Genomic DNA, 19749 nt, shown 5'->3' with positions numbered 1-19749 from the left:
ATCTATCTATCTATCTATCTATCTATCATCTATCATCTATGTTTTAAAGACCTTACTCAGACTTTTCCCTTGACAACAACAGTAGGATAAAAAGCCCAAATTAAAAAAAAATTTTAAATCTGGGAAATAAACACCAGTTTCACCCAAAAAGCAATAAAAATTCTATCATAACGCTCATTTTAAATACATATTCTTCAGTTTGATTTATTATAATTACCTAAAAAAGCAAACCATATATACATTCTATATAACATGTATTAAAAGGAAATCTAGGAATTAACTTGGATATTTAGAAAAGAAAATAATTACCTTTGATGCAAGGTTGTCTACTAAAGCAATCATAGAATTCTTAAATAAGGTGGCGGCGGTCAGAGGTCTCTTGGTCACCTCTGTAATGCTCAGTTTGCCTTCGGGCCACATATTCTTCAGCACAGGATTTGAACTGAGAAGCACAGAGAGAGAGAGAGAGCAATTCAAACAGACTGAAAAAGAACTGCTAAGCAATCTTGTTGAACTGTGTATCCTGGGAGGCACTTCTGGACCACAGACCGAACTTGTAAGGCATCATTGAGAAAACCATTCCATCCAGAAAATTATGCTGAAAGATGTGTCCAAACTATACTATACTGTATTTAAAAAATTCTTTAAACTTCTTTAAAGTGATGCCTGTATTATTATGACCTAGGACCCTCAAATAATTAACATGGGCCTTACAACATAGACATAAAAGAAAATGGTTTTGGTGGTAGTCATAAGAATGAGGGCAAACTGCCAGTAGGAAAATGATTCTCACTGCTATGGTAGAAAACACAAACATGAAGTATCTTCTGACTGAAACATATTCCTACGGAATAGGTAACACTACAAAAAGCCAGGTCTTTCTAAAGATACAATTAGAAATAATCATTTTCACGCTGTGTCCAAGCAATTCCCTTGACTGCAGTTGAATTTACGAGCACATTTACAGGGAATGCGGGCACTTATAACATGTCATTGATGTGATGCTCAGGCTGCTGCAATCCAATTCCTGAAGTGCACTCCAGGCCAGTTTTCATGCCAAAGATGATATATTTATTATTTGCCTCTGTGGGGATATTTTTTAAAACGTGTGGTGGTCTCAACCCTGATTTTCTTCCTGTTTCATTTTGGGAGCTTTTGATTTTAAAGAAATTGTAACTTGAAATGTTGCTGGCTTGCTAGAAACTTCTCTCTTGTAGACTTTTTTAAAAAAATTGAAAGCTGAGAAAAGAATTAACATGGACATTTTTTGCTAATTGTATTTACTACTGCCATCATTTTGTCCACTTTTCTTCCCCTGGTATAAAATTGAGAAAATTGAATTGGCTTCCCAAATACCTAGTACATTTCTGTATGTAGAGGCTTAGAATAATTGCCGCAAAGTGCCAGAATCAATGACAAAACAGCAAAGGAGATAAATGGTGAGGTGAAGATTTACTGGGTCTCTGAGTGAAGACAGAGCCACGCCCCTAACTCTCACCACTGCTGGCAAGCAGTGGCAGCCACCACCGGAAGTGGCTATAAATGAATGCAGTGATCTGTGGCTTATGGACCTTGTTGTTTTACTTTCCAGTATTATTCCATAATTTCCTAATGATATGCATATCAATAAAAATAACCATATAAATATACTATTTTTCCTTAACTTTCCTTCCTAATCTTTAGCTGAGAGAGAATTTAAGGCAGTGGGTCCCAACGTTTAATGCACATAGTGCTGGAATACTTTTCTGACACCTACTAAATACAATTTCCTGAAAGCAGAGTGCATGTACTTTGAAAAATCTGATGCAAAATCACTGGCTTTTGGTCTATACAATTTCTACCACAAATACCACCTTACTCACTGCTGCCCATTTTTAGAGACTATTTCTGTACGACTTTGTAAATGGAAGGGGGAGGGGTGTTGAAAATGAAGGAAATAAGATGTTTATTATTATACTATTAAACAGTAGAAGTGATACATACTGAATCAAAATAGGCACATACAATCATTTTAAAGAAAAATAACTTTTAAGCCAGTAAGTCATGAATGTAATATTAACAAAATAGTTTTCAAACATTTAAAGGGACCCATTTCTGGAAGCCCTCGTGCACTATTGGTGGGAATGCAGACTGATGTCGCCAATGTGGAAAACAGTATGGAGGTTCCTCAAAAATTTGAACAGGGAAATGCTTTATGACTCAGTGATTCCACTTCTGGGTATATATCTGAAGAAACTCCAAATACTAATTCAAAAAAATTTATGCACCCCTATGTCCACTGTAGTATTATTTATAATAGCCAAGATATGGAAACAACTCAAGTGCCCATCAATAGATGAGATGATAAAAGATATGGTACATTTACATAATGGATATTACTCAGCCATAAAAGTGAATGAAATCTTTCCACTTGGATAGATGGACCTAGAGGGTATTACGCTGAGTGAAATAAGACAAATATCATATGACTAAACTTATACATAGAATCTAAAGAAGGAAACAAGTGAACAAACAAAAGACACAGAGAACAGATGATGGTTGCCAGAAAGGAGAAGCATTGGAGGGCTGGGTGAAAAAGATTAAGGGATTAAGAAGTACAAATTGATAGTTACAAAATAGTCATGGGGATGTAAAGTACAGCATAGGGAATATAGTCAATGACACTGTAATAGCTATGTATGGTGCCAGGCAGGAAGTCTCAGGGGGAATACTCTGTAAAGTATATGATTATCTAACCACTATGCTGTACACTTGAAACAATACAAAATAATATTGCATGTAAATTGTCATTGAAAAATAAAATTAAAAAATAGAAGCACTGCTACTGACAGCTCAAACAATAAACAGATGAAATAAAAGAGCCCTTTTCTTAAAAGGAAAACTTAGTTGTCCAGTAAGCTGGTACATGTAATAGACAAGATGGAACTTAGCTGGTTAACAAGACAGTACTGATGAATAAAGTCTGTGCACCTGGCCTGCCACCTGCCTGCTTTCTTTCTCTCACTGACACACATACACACACTCACACTAACATGCATGTATCCTCTAAGGTCTACAGAACTAGTGATGCAATAATTACTCTTTAAATATATACAAAGAAAGAAAGGATGGAAATTTGGGAGGTGCCCTGCCTGGTGTGGCTCAATGGCTTGAGCCCTGGGCTGGGAATTGTAAGATCTCTGGTCTGGTTCCTGGTCAGGGCCAGGTCCCCAGTTGGGGGCATGCAAGAGGCAACCAATGGATGTTTCTCTCCCTCTCTCCCTCTCTTCCTCCCTTCCTTACTCTTGCTCTAAAAACCGAATAAATAAAATATTTAAGACATTTGGGAGGCTATTCAACCATGGAAACACTGAAGTGTCCAGAGGCAAAGGCAGCCCATCCAAACACCATCTAGGAGGATGGTTTTAGCCCAATTTCAAGATTTCCCACCCCACTGGCAAGGCCCTTCCTATTAAGGAAGTATATACAGTATGTCACGATCAACAGATTTTTAATCTTTTTACACTTTGGCAAGATCATCTCTATTGTGAAATGAATTCATCTTAGCTTGATGCCTTTAATTGTTGGATTTATCTAGGTGCCTTTGTTCTGATTCCACACTTACCAAAAAATGAAGCATTATGGATTTTTTATGGGTAATATTTTTCACTGTCAATAAACTAGAATTCTCACTGCTGACTTCCCTAGTAGGGTTCCCAATAGGAAAAAATAGCTTGTCATACCAACGCAAGTATTCCATTCCATGTGACTGTTACTCTCTGGAAATAAATCCACAGGCTGCTTTGCTTCTCCATTTGTCCTGTGAGTTTGGGGTTACATGAATCCACCACCGGTGGAGGTGGTGAGGCTGTTCTCAATGAGCTGACCCTTTGGGCCATGAAAAACTCATGAAGGTAACAAATGCCACCTGGGACAGTCTCTTGGTACACAGCCTGGCCGCCTTCTTCCCCTAGCAACAAACCCGACATTGCCACTGGCGAGCTAAGGACATTTTTCCAATTTGAGTTTTGACATTTTCTACACAGAGCAATGCCAGACTCTGTCATTGTCCCTCTGAAACTCCTTTCTGGAAGCCTCTTTTCTCTATAACCAGCTCTCACACGGATCCTCTCTCACATTCACTGTCTTTGTAACTTTCTCCTTTTAATCCTCACTTGAGGATATGTTTATTGATTTGAGAGAGAGAAAAGTTGGGGTGGGGGGAGAGAAAGAGAGAAACATCGACTGGTGGCCTAACCATATGTGCCCCGACCAAGGATTGAACCTGCACCCTAGGTATATGGCCTGACTGGGAATTGAACCAACAACCTTCTGGTGTATAGGGCAATGCTCCATCCAACTGAGCCACCTAGCCAGGGCTCTCTGTAACTACTTTCTAGTGATGACAGCTCCATTATCATTCTTGGTGGCATCTACACAGATGAACCATTTTATGGCAAAACTTCTTGAAAGAACTGTTTAAACACTGTCTCCACGGTCTAATATTCTTTCTGTGTTCCCCTGAGCCCGCTTCAATCACATGTCAGTTTTCTCAACTCTCCTGAGACCAGTGTTGTCGAGAGTCCCACTGACCTTGACAGTGTTAGCAAGTCCAATGGTTAGTCTTGGTCCTCACATCACTTTGCTTTTTACAGATTTTTGACACAGTTTACAATTTTTTCTTCTTAAAGCACTTTTTTTCTTGGCTTGGCCTTGGTGACACCAGATTCCAGGTTTTCTTCCTCCCTCACTGGCACGCTTTCCATTTCCCTTGCTACTCCTTCCTTTCTTTCTTGACTCTACATGTTGGAGTATGTCAGGGATTCTTCTTTGGACCTCTTTTCTTTTTTTATTTTTAAATCTATATGCACTCTGAATCTCATCCCGTCTTATGGCATTACACACTATCACTGAATTTATATCTCTAGTCCCACCTTTCCCCTGAGTTCCAGATGCACACACATGCAATTGCCTGTTAGTACCTCTGGCACAAAATATCCAAAACAAACTCCTGATTTCTCTGCCCAACTTGGCTCCTCCTCTTGTCTTCCCCTCACCAAGCAACCCCCCCCCCCCATTGCTCAGGCATTGCCTTTGATTTCTGTTTTTTCTCTCACATCACACATCTTATCCATCAGCAAATCTTGCTGGCTCTACTTACCAAATGCCACCCACTCTGACCACTTTTTATCATCTCTGTTGCTACCATCCAAGTCTTGGCCTGGATGACTCAGTTAGCCTCCTAACTAGTCTCTCCAGTCTACTCTTACCCTTAATAGTACGTGCTTTACAAGGTAGCCCTAGCGGTTTCTTCAATATATCATTAATTCCAATGGCTTCCCTTCATACCTCCTCCTCACCTTGGCTCACAGACTCTTTATAACTCAGGCTCTGTTGATCTCTCTAAATTCCTTATCACCATCCCCACCCCTCTTTTTTTAAAGCCACAATGATCTTCTTGCAGCCCTCAATACTCCCAAACTCATTCGTAGCTTAGCATCTTGGTACTAGCCGTTATCTCTGCTTGAAGTGCTCTTCCCCCCACTGAATCTGGCTCATGACCTCACTTCATTCAGGTCTTTGTCACCTCTCAAATGTCACCTCTTTTAAGAAGTGTTTTCTGACCATCCTATCTATGATGTCTCCCCTGCCCTTCCCTGCCTGCACCCTTCAATCTTTTATCTACTTTATTTTTCCTCACAGCACTTGCCACTAACTGGAAGTTAGCTGTTTTACTTATGGGCTGTAATTTCCACTAGAATATAGGCTCCAGGAGGGCAGGGACTTTGTCCGAAGTTTTTCCACAGCTGTACCCCAGAGCATGGAAGAACATGTGGCTCGGAGGGGCGCAATAATTTTTGATGATCTACTGACCAACTGACTGAGGAGACTTGATAAATGAGTAACTATAGTTCTCTAATCCAAAAGAAGAAGCTGGCCGTCTGGCCAAGATGGAGGCATAGGTAGACACACTGTGCCTCTTCGCACAACCAAAATAAGGGCAACAACAATTTAGAAACAAAACAACAACCAGAACTGGTAGGAAATTGAACTGTATGGAAGTCAGACAACCAAGGAGATAAAATAGACAAAATTATCCAGACCAGTAGGTGGGGTGGTGTCCGGCAACTGGGTGGAGAGAGGTCGAGGCACAAAAAGTGGTGGCACCGGGACCATAGGGCACCTGGGCCTGCAAGAAGGCAGCGGGCAGACCCTGGGAGCACAGGTAGTAGCTGGCAGACCCTGGGCTTGGGTGGCAACAGGAAGACCCAGCGAGGTAGCGATTGTGAAGCGAGGCACTGTGCACCAGGTGTCTGGCTGACCAGGCGGTCCCACATTCACATGTAAAATTGGGGAGCAAAATTGGGGAGCGAGACAGACCATGCAACCCAGGATCCCAGTGCCGAGAAATAAAGCCTCAAAACACAGATTGAAAACACCTGTGGGGGTTGAGGTGCCAGAAGAGACTCCCAGCCTCACAGGAGAGTTTGTTGGAGAGACCCACAGGGTCCTAGAACGCATACAAGCCCACCCACCCAGGAATCAGCTCAAGAAGAGCCCAGTTTGCTTGGGGGAAGCAACGTAAGGGATTGAAATCTGACAGAGTGGAGCAAGTGCCATTGTTCCCTCTGGAACCTGCCCCCACATACAGAGTCACAACCCAGCAACTGGGTTGCCCTGCCCTGGTGAACACCTAAGGGTCCGCCCCTCACTATGCAACAGGCATGACCAGACCCACCCCCCCTGCAAAAGGCTCAAACAAAAGAACAGATCAAAGCTCCAAAGCAAATACAACTAAGTGACGAAGAGATAGCCAATCTATCAGATGCACAGTTCAAAGCACTAGTGATCAGGATGCTCACAGAACTGGTTGCATTTGGTTGCAACTTAGATGAAAAACTGAAGGCTACACTAAGTGAAATTAAGCAAAATGCACAGGAAACCAATAGTGATGGAAAGGAAACTGGAACTCAAACCAATGGAGTGGACCAGAAGGAAGAAAGAAACAACCAAACAGAAAAGAATGAAGAAGCAAGAATTCAAAAAAATGAGGAGAGGCTTAGGAACATCCAGGACATCTTTAAACATTCCAACATCCAAATTATAGGGGTACCAGAAGGGGAAGAGGAAGAGCAACAACTAGAAAAGTTATCTGAACAAATAATGAAGGAGAACTTCTCCATTCTGGCAAAGGAAATAGACTTCCAGGAAGTCCAGGAAGCTCAGAGAGTCCCAAAGAAGTTGTACCCAAGGAGGAACACACCAAGGCACATCATAATTACATTAGCCAAGATTAAAATGAAGGAGAGAATTCTAGAAGCAGCAAGAGATAAAGAGACAGTAACCTACAAAGAAGTTCCCATCAGACTGTCAACTGATTTCTCAAAAGAGACCTTACAGGCAAGAAGGGGCTGGAAGGAAGTATTCCAAGTCATGAAAGGCAGGGACCTACATCCAAGATTACTCTATCCAGCAAAGTTTTCATTTAGAATGGAAGGGCAGATAAAGTGCTTCTCAGATAAGGTCAAGTTCAAGGAGCTCATCATCACCAAGCCCTTATTATATGAAATGTTAAAGGGACTTATTTAAAAAAAAGATTAAAAAGATGTATAGTAAAATAATAGCAAACTCACAATTATTAACAACCACACCTAAAACAAAAACAAAAACAAAAACAAACTAAGCAAACAACAAGAACAGGAACAGAACCACAGAAATGGAGACCACATGGAGAGTTAGCAACAGGGGAGTGGGAGGGGGAGAGAGGGGGAAAAGGTACAGAGAATAAGTAGCATAGATAGTAGGAAGAAAATAGACAGGGGGAGGATAAGAACAGTATGGGAAATGTAGAAGCTAAAGAACTTATGACACATGGACATGAACTAAAGGGGAGGAATGCAGGTGGGAGAGGGTGCGCAGGGTGGAGGGGAATGACGAGGGGAATGGGACAACTGTAATAGCATAATTGGTGGAATATATTTTTTTAAAAAAGAAGCTGACTAAGAATCTGTTTTCCTTCATGGGTCTTCACTCCAAAGTATCACACTGGGTTTGATGCTTTGCTTTGTTTTATTTTACCATAGCTTTTTCACATTTTCTGGGATTGTGAGAAGATTCTATCCACTCAGGATACATTACCACTGATGCGAAAATGTCACTCTGATGTCCGAGGGTTCTCTTAGTCAGAGGTTAAGACACTACAGTGGGAGTCTGACTATATACAGGTTTCACCTGCACCGGAGGTTAGCTGACACCCTCCCTTTGCCACTGGCCTAGCTGGGGACTCCTGCCTACACTGGTAGGTGGTGCCAGAAGGATGGCAGCAGTGAACAGAGAAATGGAGGCAACCCGAGGGAAATCAAGGAAGATCATATTAATAGTAGGCTCCTGTCCTATGTTTAAAGATTTTTATAATTATAAAGTACATCTTATTCATTAAGTGTGATCAGGCAGAACTAGAAAATTTATCAGAAAATCTTAAAATTGTCACATAAAAATAATCATGTGTATAAATACTGTGCAATTAATGTCAAAGAATTTAATATAAAGGTAATAAAATTTAATCCTACCTGTTATACATGAGGCGCTTGAAATCTTGAAATAAAGTGTCTTTGTTTTTGTCAATAAAACCAATGACAGAATAGCTGGTAGAGGAAAAAACAGAAAAGCATGCATTACTCACCAAACAGCCACATTTAAGCTTTTCTAGAAGCCTACATGCCCTTCTGCTCTTAATTATGCAGCCAATCTATAAGGCTGCTTCTGTCCTCCACGTTCTGTGTTAAGGGATATCAAATTTACCTACTACATCGAGGGGCTATTGTTTCTATTCCTTAAAGGGAGAGCAAACAGCATCACCATTATTACAATTAAAATAATTTTCTACTGGTTTACTGCTTACCTCAAGAAGATGACTTTTAAAATACAGACAGTTGTACTTATCATCCAACATTCCTAAGATATAAGCAAAACAGCGACACACAGGAGCTAAGAGTCTCATCCGTGTGGAGGTCAAGTGACTTGCCTAAGGTTCGCTCAGTGTGTTCAGGGTGGGATAAAAGAATCCAAGGAGAACTGCAAAGGATGGTAAGAGTTGGATAAGCAGAGGAGAAAGGAAGGCAGATCACACAGGGAAACAGATTAAAGGAAGGGACGCAAGCAGGCACATGCACGGTTTTCTTGAGGGAAAATAAGGAGGCCAGTATTCATGGTTTGGAGGAAGGGAGATGAGTAAGATCCTGAAATCCAGCATTTGGTGAGAAGGGAGGGAATGAACGGGAGCCGCTCTGCTGCAGTGACTGGCATGGCCTCTGGGCGGAGGGAACTCAGGGTATAAGAGGAATGGAGGATTCTGGGTGGTAAGAACAGAGGCTAGGCCGTTGAGCAAACAGTAACTCTAGGTGTAGCTGCTCCTCACAGCTGTTTTTTCACCTGTCTATACATCCTTGTTGACAATTACATCAATGTACACATTTCTCAGGTCTCTAAACCTTGCCAATGTTTCATCCTTTCACATTTAATTCTATAAGAAAGTTCCTTCAGGCTATGCTGCCCACAGGCCTTTAAGGTCACCATTCCAAAATTATGTCCTTGCCTCCCCCATCTCAGTCTTCTTCTTAATACCTTCAAGTCATTTTTGATTGATTCCTTGAAGTTACCTGACTCAATTGTTGTCTAACCCATAAAATTCAAACTTCAAAGTCCTTATTTTTGGCCTTCAAGACTCATTATGATTTGATCTCAACCTATTTTTCCAGACATTTCTACTTGTCTATGCTACAAAAAAGGATACCCTCTAGTCAAATGGTCCTAGTTGCTATTTCCTGAATATTTTTTAGCACTCTTCCCACTTGTTCCTATAAAAACAATCCCCAGCATCCAAGGACCCAAGGCAGCATCAGCCTTCCTGGGTTATCACATAGCTAGAAGTATTATATCACTTCCTTATTTTGAATTCTGACAACAATTCATATGGCAATTATTTTAGACCACCTTTTATTGTATCAGTGTATGTATATAAATGTGTGTGCGCGTATAATTATTTATACAGATGATCTACAAATTCATATGTGTAAACACACACACATATAACCATATACCTATATATGTATCTTACATGAATTGCTATGGGGAGGGACCATACTTTATAAAGTATTGTGCACACAGAATATGTCCAGTAAAAATCTAGAAAGAATTGGAGGGCTTAGGGAGAGCAGGGCAAGCCTGGGGCACTGAATACACTCAAAGAAGTCGGTTAGAGTTCCGGGAGTCAGGAAACCTAGTTACTGTCTCAGCTCTTCCATAAACATGCTGTGAACTTGGGTATGAACTCTACATACTCTGTGTAAGTTTCTTCATCTATAAAACAAAAGGGCTGGCCTAGGTGGTCTCTAAGGGCTCTGTCCAGCTCTGCCATTTCGAGATAGATGGAAGTACCATGTAGGTGAGGCCTGGGTTTGCACTGGGAGATAGCTGTGCAGCACTGGGTCTTCCCTCTTCAGTATTCTGGAGCCCGGGAAGAGGACCAGGAAAAGTGGGAAATGGTGCCATACCAGCACTAATGGCTAGTTTGACAGATGGGGTGATAATTTTGAGCCATATTATTTTATGATTCTAGAGTTTTAATTTCAATCAAGAACAGCTATTAAAATTTCTCCAAATGTCTTTTCAGCATTTAGAGATCATCATTTGCTTTTTTGTTATTGCTTCATCTCTCCCTATAATGTGTTTTATGAATATCAACAGAATCCTTAATGTAAAAAATAAGAAGAAAGAACAGGAGGGCTCTTCAAATACTAAGACAAGGGGCAGTGTTCCAGGGACAGTCAAAGAATACTAAGTACAATAGGCTGAAAAAATGCCCTCCTGAAAAACATCCTCCAAGATTTCTCTATACTCCTCATCTTGGTAATTATTACTCCTTAGTGTATTCATCTGCGCATCTCTAGTTTAACCCTTCCATTAATTCTTCTTTAGAGGGACTTACCATGTATCTTACATCTTCCACGTAACTCTTAGTGTCTTTAAGGAAAGGCCCCTCTCACCTATTGTTCCATCCTGGTTCTTACAAGGTTCTATCAGCTGATTTTGACTGACTGCCAGCTGTGCCAGGAACTGTGCACAGCCACAAAGTGTGTGCTCAGTAAATGTTTGAAAAGCAAGGAATGAATGAAGCTATGCCAACTTCTTTTTAAAGTGAAAGATTAAAGGAGGTGTACAAAGTGAACAGGAAAACAACTTATATTTCCCCCCAGCTATGTTTTCTGAAGGGAGGTTGCATGCAAACCATCACATGAGGTACCAAAGTAAGATACTCACACTACATCACCTGCATAATGTCGAATTCGAAAATCTCGATCAAACTCCAGGATTTTGTCCGAGGCACAGAGCTAAGAAATTAAGAAGGAGATTATTTTGAAAATAGCCATTTTCACTTTCCTAAAAATACATTTCAATTTTATATGATGATAAAATGTTACAAATCATGATGTCATTATGAATGAAATCACACTGTGTGGGGCTTGACTTAAATATTTTGCCTGTGTGGTAAAGACTACAAGCTTTCACCAGAAATCCACATAGCAGCCCTGCAGCTGAATGTGGCCCAATGACCAAGTTCCGGATGATGGGAGGTGACTGGAAGTGAGGTGAGGGTGTTCCAGGGCCGAGCTGGTGAGAAGGGGGCAGTCCTCCTCTGCACTTTCTTTTCCCCTCCCACTAGCTGGATGTAGAGAAGGGCAGGGCCTGGGGGACGGAGGAGCGGGAAGATCCCTGGATCTGGATTCCCAAAGGAGTCTGGATCCCTGAGAAAAAGTGGGCTTCCACTGTCTATGACACTTAATCTTGGCTGCAGTTTCAATGCATTCCAGCCTACCCTGACGGATACAGTTTCCATCTCAACGTTCCACTTAAGGAGGGCCACACTGAGGGCCTGCTGTCTGGCAGGCACACACATCTCATTCAATCCTCACAACTGGTAGTTGAATCAGTATTAGGAGCTCCCCTTTCCACATGTGGAAAATAAGGCTAAAGTGGTTAGGCAACTGGCAGAAGGCCACATAACTCACAGGTGGTAGGTCTGGGAAGGATTATTGGGACTGAACATAATGTCCGTGCTTCCTGTACACACAAGAGTGCGGCTTGCCTGTCTTTTGCTAAGCTGGGACTCCAGTTTAAGTCTGTCATTTCAGACATTGACTAACCTTCGGAAGCTCTTTCTCACTAAAGAGGAATACTTTATGGAAAGGCAGTTTCTATATAGCCCCGGTGGTCTCCATAATTTGATGCAATTCTCCTTGTCACAGTGGCACCTAGACTTTGTCTGCACTGTGAAAGATCACTTGATAGCCTTTAAGTTCTAAGGCAGATGTCTAAGAATCCACAAAACATTGAACATAGTTATGCACAAAAACCACTTAGGTTGTAGTATTAGATAACAAATCATCCTAACCAGGATAGTGGGGTCTATGCCAGTATCTAGATTGTTAAAGGAATAATTAGTCTATTTACTCAACAAGTGCATAGAGTCAGACAGGAAATTGGAAGTCAGACTTCCAAGGCTCCACTCTGGGCTCTGCTATCTACTTGCTCTGTCTCCTTTAATAATCACATCTCAGGGAGTTATCTTCAAGGTTAAACAAACTATGGAGATCCAGTAACATACAGAGTTTCTCCAAAATATTTGATTCCTCTTCTCTTATTAACAACTTTGTAAAACCTATTTATTTATAAAACCCCCCAAGGAGAAGGATCAAGAGATGTCTATACCAATTAAATATTCTTACATTTGGGTACTGCAAATTCTTCACTGATCTGAACACAGAACGTGTTAGGTTTTATTTTCTAAAAAATAATAATAGCCATGCATTTATCCTTTAACTTCATATGTTAATAGGTCTTTAAATAGTAATTTTATGGTTTATTAGATCATTTTCCTGCCTCTTCATAACTTTAAAGCATAAGAAACAATTTAACGCCTAAATAAATATTATAAGCTAAAAACTTCTTATTTAACATGCCAATAACTCTAGCTAATCAATAACCAGCAGCAAATGGGTAAGACCTGCCTTAACATACAGAATAATAATAGCATCAGGTAACAGAAAGATTCGTAGTGATGGAAATATCCTGACAGCTTGGTTACATCACGTCTTTTCTTCATTAGGCAAAAATCCCAGGAAAGGATACACTTTAAAATCCCCCATCTTAGTGCTTGTCTTGGGGTGATGCTGGAGGAAGGAGCCACCTGGTCTGAGAGTCGGCAAAACCTGGGCTCCCACATTAAAAAAAAAAAGAAAGAAAGAAAATCCAATCTCTACAGATTAATTACTGTTCAGCATTTCCTATAAATCAGTAGCAACTGCTTAAATGTACTGTGCACAGTTGCTGAGAATGAGACTATATTTCTAAATACTTGGTTGACAAATTTAATTCAGGTATATAAATGGCCAAGGTGAAACATATCAAAATGAGGTGATTTTTCGTGTGAGAGTCACAGTTATTTATTTAAATGAATCTTGCAGGTTTTAATTTAAAATGTAACATTCTGTAAGGTTTATTCGGTATGATCATGACCAATTCAATTCAGATTTGATGAACACTGATCATCTGGTAGGCACAATTCTAGGCGAGTCTCCAAAACCTCAACTGTGATTGCAAAGGACATTTTTAACCTATCTCTCAAAAACAGGACATCTGCCCATGTAATCATGCCATCTCTAAAAGAATCATTCTAAATTATTCAGGTGGCTTCTAATTTTGCTCACTGCTCTATGCCTGAAAAATGAGAGGCACTTAGTAAGTATTTGCATTTTAAATAGGGAATAACTGAAGGGGTACCTCCAACCAGAACCCTAACGTCCATGATCAGACTGTAGTATCTCAAAGCTAACTTGTGGTAGGGCTACAAGCCAATCCTCAGTTACAGCCCAAGGAGAGTATTTTAGAAATGAACTGTCCTAAAATAAACATCAGCCAGTAATTTATACCTGATGGTTGTGCTTTACCTAGTTAATTGTGTAATCTTCCTCTTCTGGTTACATAATTTCAAAGGGGACAAAGTTAGAGAACAGATTTATCTGTGCTGAGAATGGCAATGTGTCCTAGACTGACATGAAATTATGGAGGAGCAAAAGTGTTTGCCCCTTTTTCATGGAAGGGAAGAAGTATGGGGACTATTTTTACTTTAGCTTATGGTTGCCAGACAAGCCTGTATTTATAAGAAACACTTGGGGACAATGGTATATCCTTCCTAGGACAAATGTTAACAGCATACTACATGCAAGGCGCAGCACAAAGGTCTGATAACCGCAACTGCCACCAATGATTCAAGGACGTGATCTGCTGATAACATTTTTACAATGTGAAAAATGGGGAGTGGAAAGGATACCCATGTATTTAAAGAACCAGTTTCCATGCAACAACCAGAATTACAGCTAGAATTTCTGTTTTTAAGAAAGTCACATAGTCTGGCAAAGCACATACACTATTATAACTGAGGGCTACAGTAAAAAGTCAAGGACAGAAGCTATTTCCAGTGCCAGAATTATCAGATGCAGGAGAAAAATTCTAGCACGTGAACAAGGACTTTGTACCTATTGGTTATAAATGACATCATGCTTTTCAAAGAATCTTGCTCATTTTTTTTCTATTTCCAGTAAATTGCATAGTCTGGAGCTCCCTCTCCTGGATATTATGAGTTTTATCAATCTTGTCATATAAACCAGAGAAGGCAGAATTTATCCAGAGCAATATATCATTGAATGGATGTTTATGGCCGTTTTTCTTAAGTGGACATTCTTGTAATCTAACATATACAGTCATTGAGATCTGTCAAACAATGAGGAAAATCTTATGTATGAAAATGAGAGGAAGATCTCATCACACACATTACCTTTCGGCTGGAAAAGTGCCCGTGTTTGCCCAATTTACTGTTAAGTGCTTCGAGGAACATTTCGTCAGTGACCTTGCCGACATTCATGCAGGCGTCATCAAGGATCGAAATGATCCCCTTGTGCTGCTGCTCCACAAGGTCCACAATGATCTGGTTGTTGAAGTAATCAATCTGCGGGACACAGCAAAGGAGCAATTCCAAAGGGAGCAGGGACTTGGATGCATGAAACAACATCGCCTCCATATGTACCTACCCTCCTCCTTCAGACTCTCAGTCCCCCAATCTGTTTGCCATTAACCAAATACCAACAAATAACCTTCACATTGTATTTGATATATAATGTGAGGAAGTGAAGGTATTATGCAGAACTTGCATTTTCAGTTATATGGGCCTGTACTAAAATCCAAATCTCTTCCAGTTTCCCAAAGTTAACAAGCATATTAGGGCTTAGGACAATTTTGATGTTTTTTCAGAATATACCATAAAAATGTAGTTCTGAGATGTAAGTATCGATAAAAGCTAAGAATAAGTTTTCCATTTACTTCCATGAGCTGAATGAAATTATAGATAACCTCTGGCTTTTTGGCAACTTCAATATGCACAAGTTTTATACAAAAATGCTCTTCAATGCCTGTTTACCCTGATGGCCTTCAGGTCACACCAGACGCAGAGCACACAGGAGCCTGGCTCAGGCGAGCTGAACTTCACCCGAGGCTGGGCAGCTTACTATTGTACATTTCATCTTGTGTGTTGATGTGTCCCATGTCATTTAGGGGTCCCTAAACTGAGAGTTGCCTCTATTACCTTCTATAATATCTATACATTCATAATAGTCTATTAAAGTTTTTCATGTATCCTGGCTCTGTGCTATTTAAAAATCAAGGACTTGTGCCCATTACTTGTCTGTAGTTTTTGGTTCCATTGCCAGTCTTCCAAGTTCTCTTCTGTATCCTGTGGACTGAAAATCTCAAACTGGGTGGCTTTTACTTTCTCTTTCATACTTTCCTGGTTTGTCTGAATCAGTGGTTCTCCACAGAGGGTGCCTTAGCCCTCCAGGGGACCTTTGGCAATGTCTGCTGCCATTTTTAAGGGTCGTGACTAGGAGAGTCTCACTGGCATCTAGTGGAAAGAGGCTAGAGATGCTGCTAAACTTCCTACAAAGCACAGGACAGGTTCATAACAGAGATTTATCTGGTACAAAATGTCAGTAGTACAGAGATGGAGAGGTCCTGGTCTAAATATGTGTCTTCATTGTGGCATTTATGACATTTCTAATTGGGGGGAAAAGTTACTTCCATCTTTGGAAAAAATATCCGTAAAATACTAACCCCCCCCCCCCACAAGAACTCCATATTAATTAATAGCTGAAATTTTAAACTTTGGGACTACGGAATTAGAGGCTAAGTCTTTTGTCCTAGGGACACAGAAATTAGGTTCCCTAAAACTGCAGTTATATAAACCAAAAGTGATTGATCTTAGTTTGTAAGTTTTATGCTGTTTAAAGTAGTGGTTTCCAAGCCAGTTTCTTCCAGCAACCTGACATCTCCAGGAGGCTTCTTAGGGGACCACGGGGGCAAGCCAAGATGTGATGGGTGGGCTCTGGACCGCCCAGACCCACTCCAAATCAAGCAGCTTTGTGCCTGACAGCCAAGTTCTCAACAGCTAAAACTGACCTGTGAACTATAGCACCAAAAGTTTTTAAAACTGAATCCATGAGACAACCAGGCAAAAAAAGCCTCCCGAAGGAAGTTCACAGCACTGGTAGAAAAACACTGGTCTCGAAACCAGTCCAGATTCTAGATCTAACGACCAAGGGCAAACCATAAACTAGAGAAACATATTCAGTGACACCTCAGGAATCCGATTAGCAAAATCCAGACTATGGGAAACACTACAGAAGAAATGACCTTTTCAACAAAAGATTACAAGGAAGAGAGAGAGAGAAAGAGAGAGAAAATGTACAGATATGTGATAGAATTATGAACGAATCATGGCAGATCCAAATTTGGATCCTCATTTGGATCCAAATTCAAATAGACTATAAAAACACAACAAAACAAAAAACCTCTAAGACAATTAAGAAAATATAAAATGTGAACAATGACTGGATATTTTATATTAAGAAATTACTGCTAACTTTTTAGGTGAGATAATGGTACTGAAGTTATGCTTTTTATAAAGGTGTTTAACTTTTAGAGAAACACACTGAAATGTTTACAGATGAAATGTGTCACATGACTGTCACATCACAGTCTAGGATTTGGCTCAAAACAATCTGGTGGCAGGGGGTGGGTGCAGATGACACAAGACTGGCAACCTTCTGGTAACTGTCAAAGCTGGTGATGGGTACACAGAGTTTATTACACTATGATCTCTACTCTTATGTATCTGAAATTTCCAATAAAAAAGAATTAATTACTACGTTCAGAATTCTGAAATTTTTACAGGCAATACTTGCCCAGAACAATGATTCTAATTTTGGGGGAGCAGTAACTGTTACCATGGAGTTAGCCTTCCGTTCCCTCTAGGACACTTATATCTTGGTTTACTTTTGCTAAAAATTTTTGCATGTTTAGTACTTTTATTCCTTTTAAAGATGTTTGAAATAGCCTATTGCAATTGTTGACTTTTGCATTTATCAAGTGCATCTGTGGAATTTGATATTCTGATTAAAGGGTATTTTTTACCAGTATCTCTGAATCACATATGAATAACAAGTTTTATTATTAAATTTGCTAGCAACATATAAGCCTCAGTTATAATTATGTATATTACATAACATTCATTCTGAGAAAGCTGCATAAACAAGATCTGTCTGGAAAAAGTCCAGCCATTGTTAACATAACAAGAATGATTTGTGCGACATCAATGTAACCTGTCAGCCAAGGAGAGTGGATTGGAATGTGCCTGTGCAAGAGCAATGACGACTTCACTGTACTAGTCAGAGGAGGCAGGAGACACCACTGAGCGAGCACGTGTACTGTGTGGCTGTCACATTCAAAATGACTGAATGAGAAGAGTAACAAATCTGCATCAAATTTTGCATTAAGCTTGAACGTTCCTCTGCAGAAGCTATTTGGATGATTCAGAAGGCTGCAGCTATGGCTACTGGTGATTGGCAGCTTCATCATGACAGCATGCTCTCTCATGCATCACGTCTTGTGCAGTTTCTTTGAGAAACATCAAATCACCCAGGTGACTTAGCCCCCTACACCAGATTTGGTGTCCTGTGATGCCTGGCTTTTCCCAAAACTAAAACTGTCTTTGAAAGGGAAGAGATTTCAGACCCTCAATGTGATTTGAGACAATATAACAGGGCAGGATGATGGTGATTGGGACAACTGTATTAAGACCCAAGGTGCCTACTTTGAAGGGGACTGAGGCATCATTATCCTATGTACAATATTTCTTGTTTCTTATATTTTGTGTCTTCTTTAACAAATGTCTCTATTTTTCATATGACATGACTGGATATATTCTGGACATACCTGATGAACTTTATCGAATTGAACTGCATTTTAAATGTGCAATAAGAATTTATTCCTTATATCACAATTGCAGGTAATCCCATTACAAAGTAATAGCATACTTTGGTTTATTTGTAAATAGGTAAAATTTATACTAATATACTTGAACAAAAATTTTTTAAATTATTTTATTGTTGTTCAATTACAGTTGTCTGCATATTCCCCCATCTCTCTCCCCCCCGACTCCAACCAAACCCACTTCCCTCCCTTGCTTCCACCCTCCCCCTTGGTTTTGTATATGTGTCCTTTACAGTAGTTTCTGAAAACCCTTCCCTGCATTGTTCCCTCTCCCCACCCCTCCCCTCTAGTTATTGTTAGATTGTTCTTAATTTCAATGTCTCTGGTTATATTTTGTTTGCTTTTTTCTTTTGTCGACTATGTTCCAGTTAAAGGTGAGATCATATGGTATTTGTCCCTCACTGCCTGGCTTATTTCACTTAGCATAATGCTCTCCAGTTTCATCCATGCTGTTGCCAAGGGTAGAAGTTCCTTCTTTCTTTCTGCTACATAGTATTCCATTGTGTAAATGTACCACAGTTTTTTGACCCACTCATTTACTGGTGGGCACTTAGTTTGCTTCCAGCACTTGGCTACTATAAATTGTGCTGCTATGAACATTGGGGTGCACAGGTTCTTTTGGATCGGTGTTTCAGGGCTCTCAGGATATAATTTCAGCAGTAAAATTGCTAGGTCAAAAGGCAGTTCCATTTTTAGCTCTCTGAGGGAATTCTATACTGTTTTCCACAGTGGCTGTACCAGTGTGCATTCCCAAAAACAGTGCACTAGGGTCCCCTTTTCTCCACATCCTCTCCAACACTTGTTTGTTGCTTTGTTTATGATGGCTATTCTGACTGGTGTGGAATGGTATCCATTCTGGTTTCAATTTGCATCTCTCTGATAGCTAGCGACATTGAGCATCTTTTCATGTGTCTCTGGATCCTCTGTATGTCCTCCTTCGAGAAGTGTCTGTTCAAGTCCTTTGCCCATTTTTTAATTGGGTTGCTTGTCTTCTTAGAGTGGAGTTATGTAAGTTCTTTATATATTTTGGAGATTAACCCCTTGTCTGTGGTATCACTGCCAAATATGTTTTCCCATAGTTGGTTCTCTTTTTATTTTAATACTGTTTTCTTTAGCCATGCAGAAGCTTTTTATTTTGATGAGATCCCATTTGTTTATTCTTTCCTTTTTGTCCCTTGCTCTAGGGACCTATTAGTAAAAATGTTGCTGTGTGAAATATCTGAGATTTTTCTGCCTATGTTCTCCTCTAGGACTTTAATGGTGTCACGGCTTATATTTAAGTCTTTTATCCACCTTGAATTTATTTTTGTGTATGGTGTAAGTTGGTGCTCA

The 19749-nt window shown here is 40.1% G+C and overlaps 1 protein-coding gene across 2 annotated transcripts in view; it reads right to left on the bottom strand.

Annotated features, from left to right (window-relative positions):
- The window catches only part of MYO1D (myosin ID), a 327535-nt gene that overhangs the window by 203984 nt on the left and 103802 nt on the right, over positions 1-19749 (bottom strand). For both annotated transcript variants that reach the window (XM_037070300.1, XM_037070299.1), the window contains exons 11-14: positions 14873-15043; positions 11299-11369; positions 8550-8624; positions 310-442 (exon numbers count right to left, since the gene is read on the bottom strand). In XM_037070300.1, coding sequence (XP_036926195.1) covers positions 310-442; positions 8550-8624; positions 11299-11369; positions 14873-15043 — 450 coding nt within the window. The remainder of the gene's footprint in view (positions 1-309; positions 443-8549; positions 8625-11298; positions 11370-14872; positions 15044-19749) is intronic.

The sequence above is a fragment of the Sturnira hondurensis genome, unplaced genomic scaffold (assembly GCF_014824575.4).
Source record: "Sturnira hondurensis isolate 20B ecotype Veracruz unplaced genomic scaffold, ASM1482457v3 Scaffold0018728, whole genome shotgun sequence".
Classification (NCBI taxonomy): domain Eukaryota; kingdom Metazoa; phylum Chordata; class Mammalia; order Chiroptera; family Phyllostomidae; genus Sturnira; species Sturnira hondurensis.
This window is presented reverse-complemented; position numbering and strand designations above follow the sequence as displayed.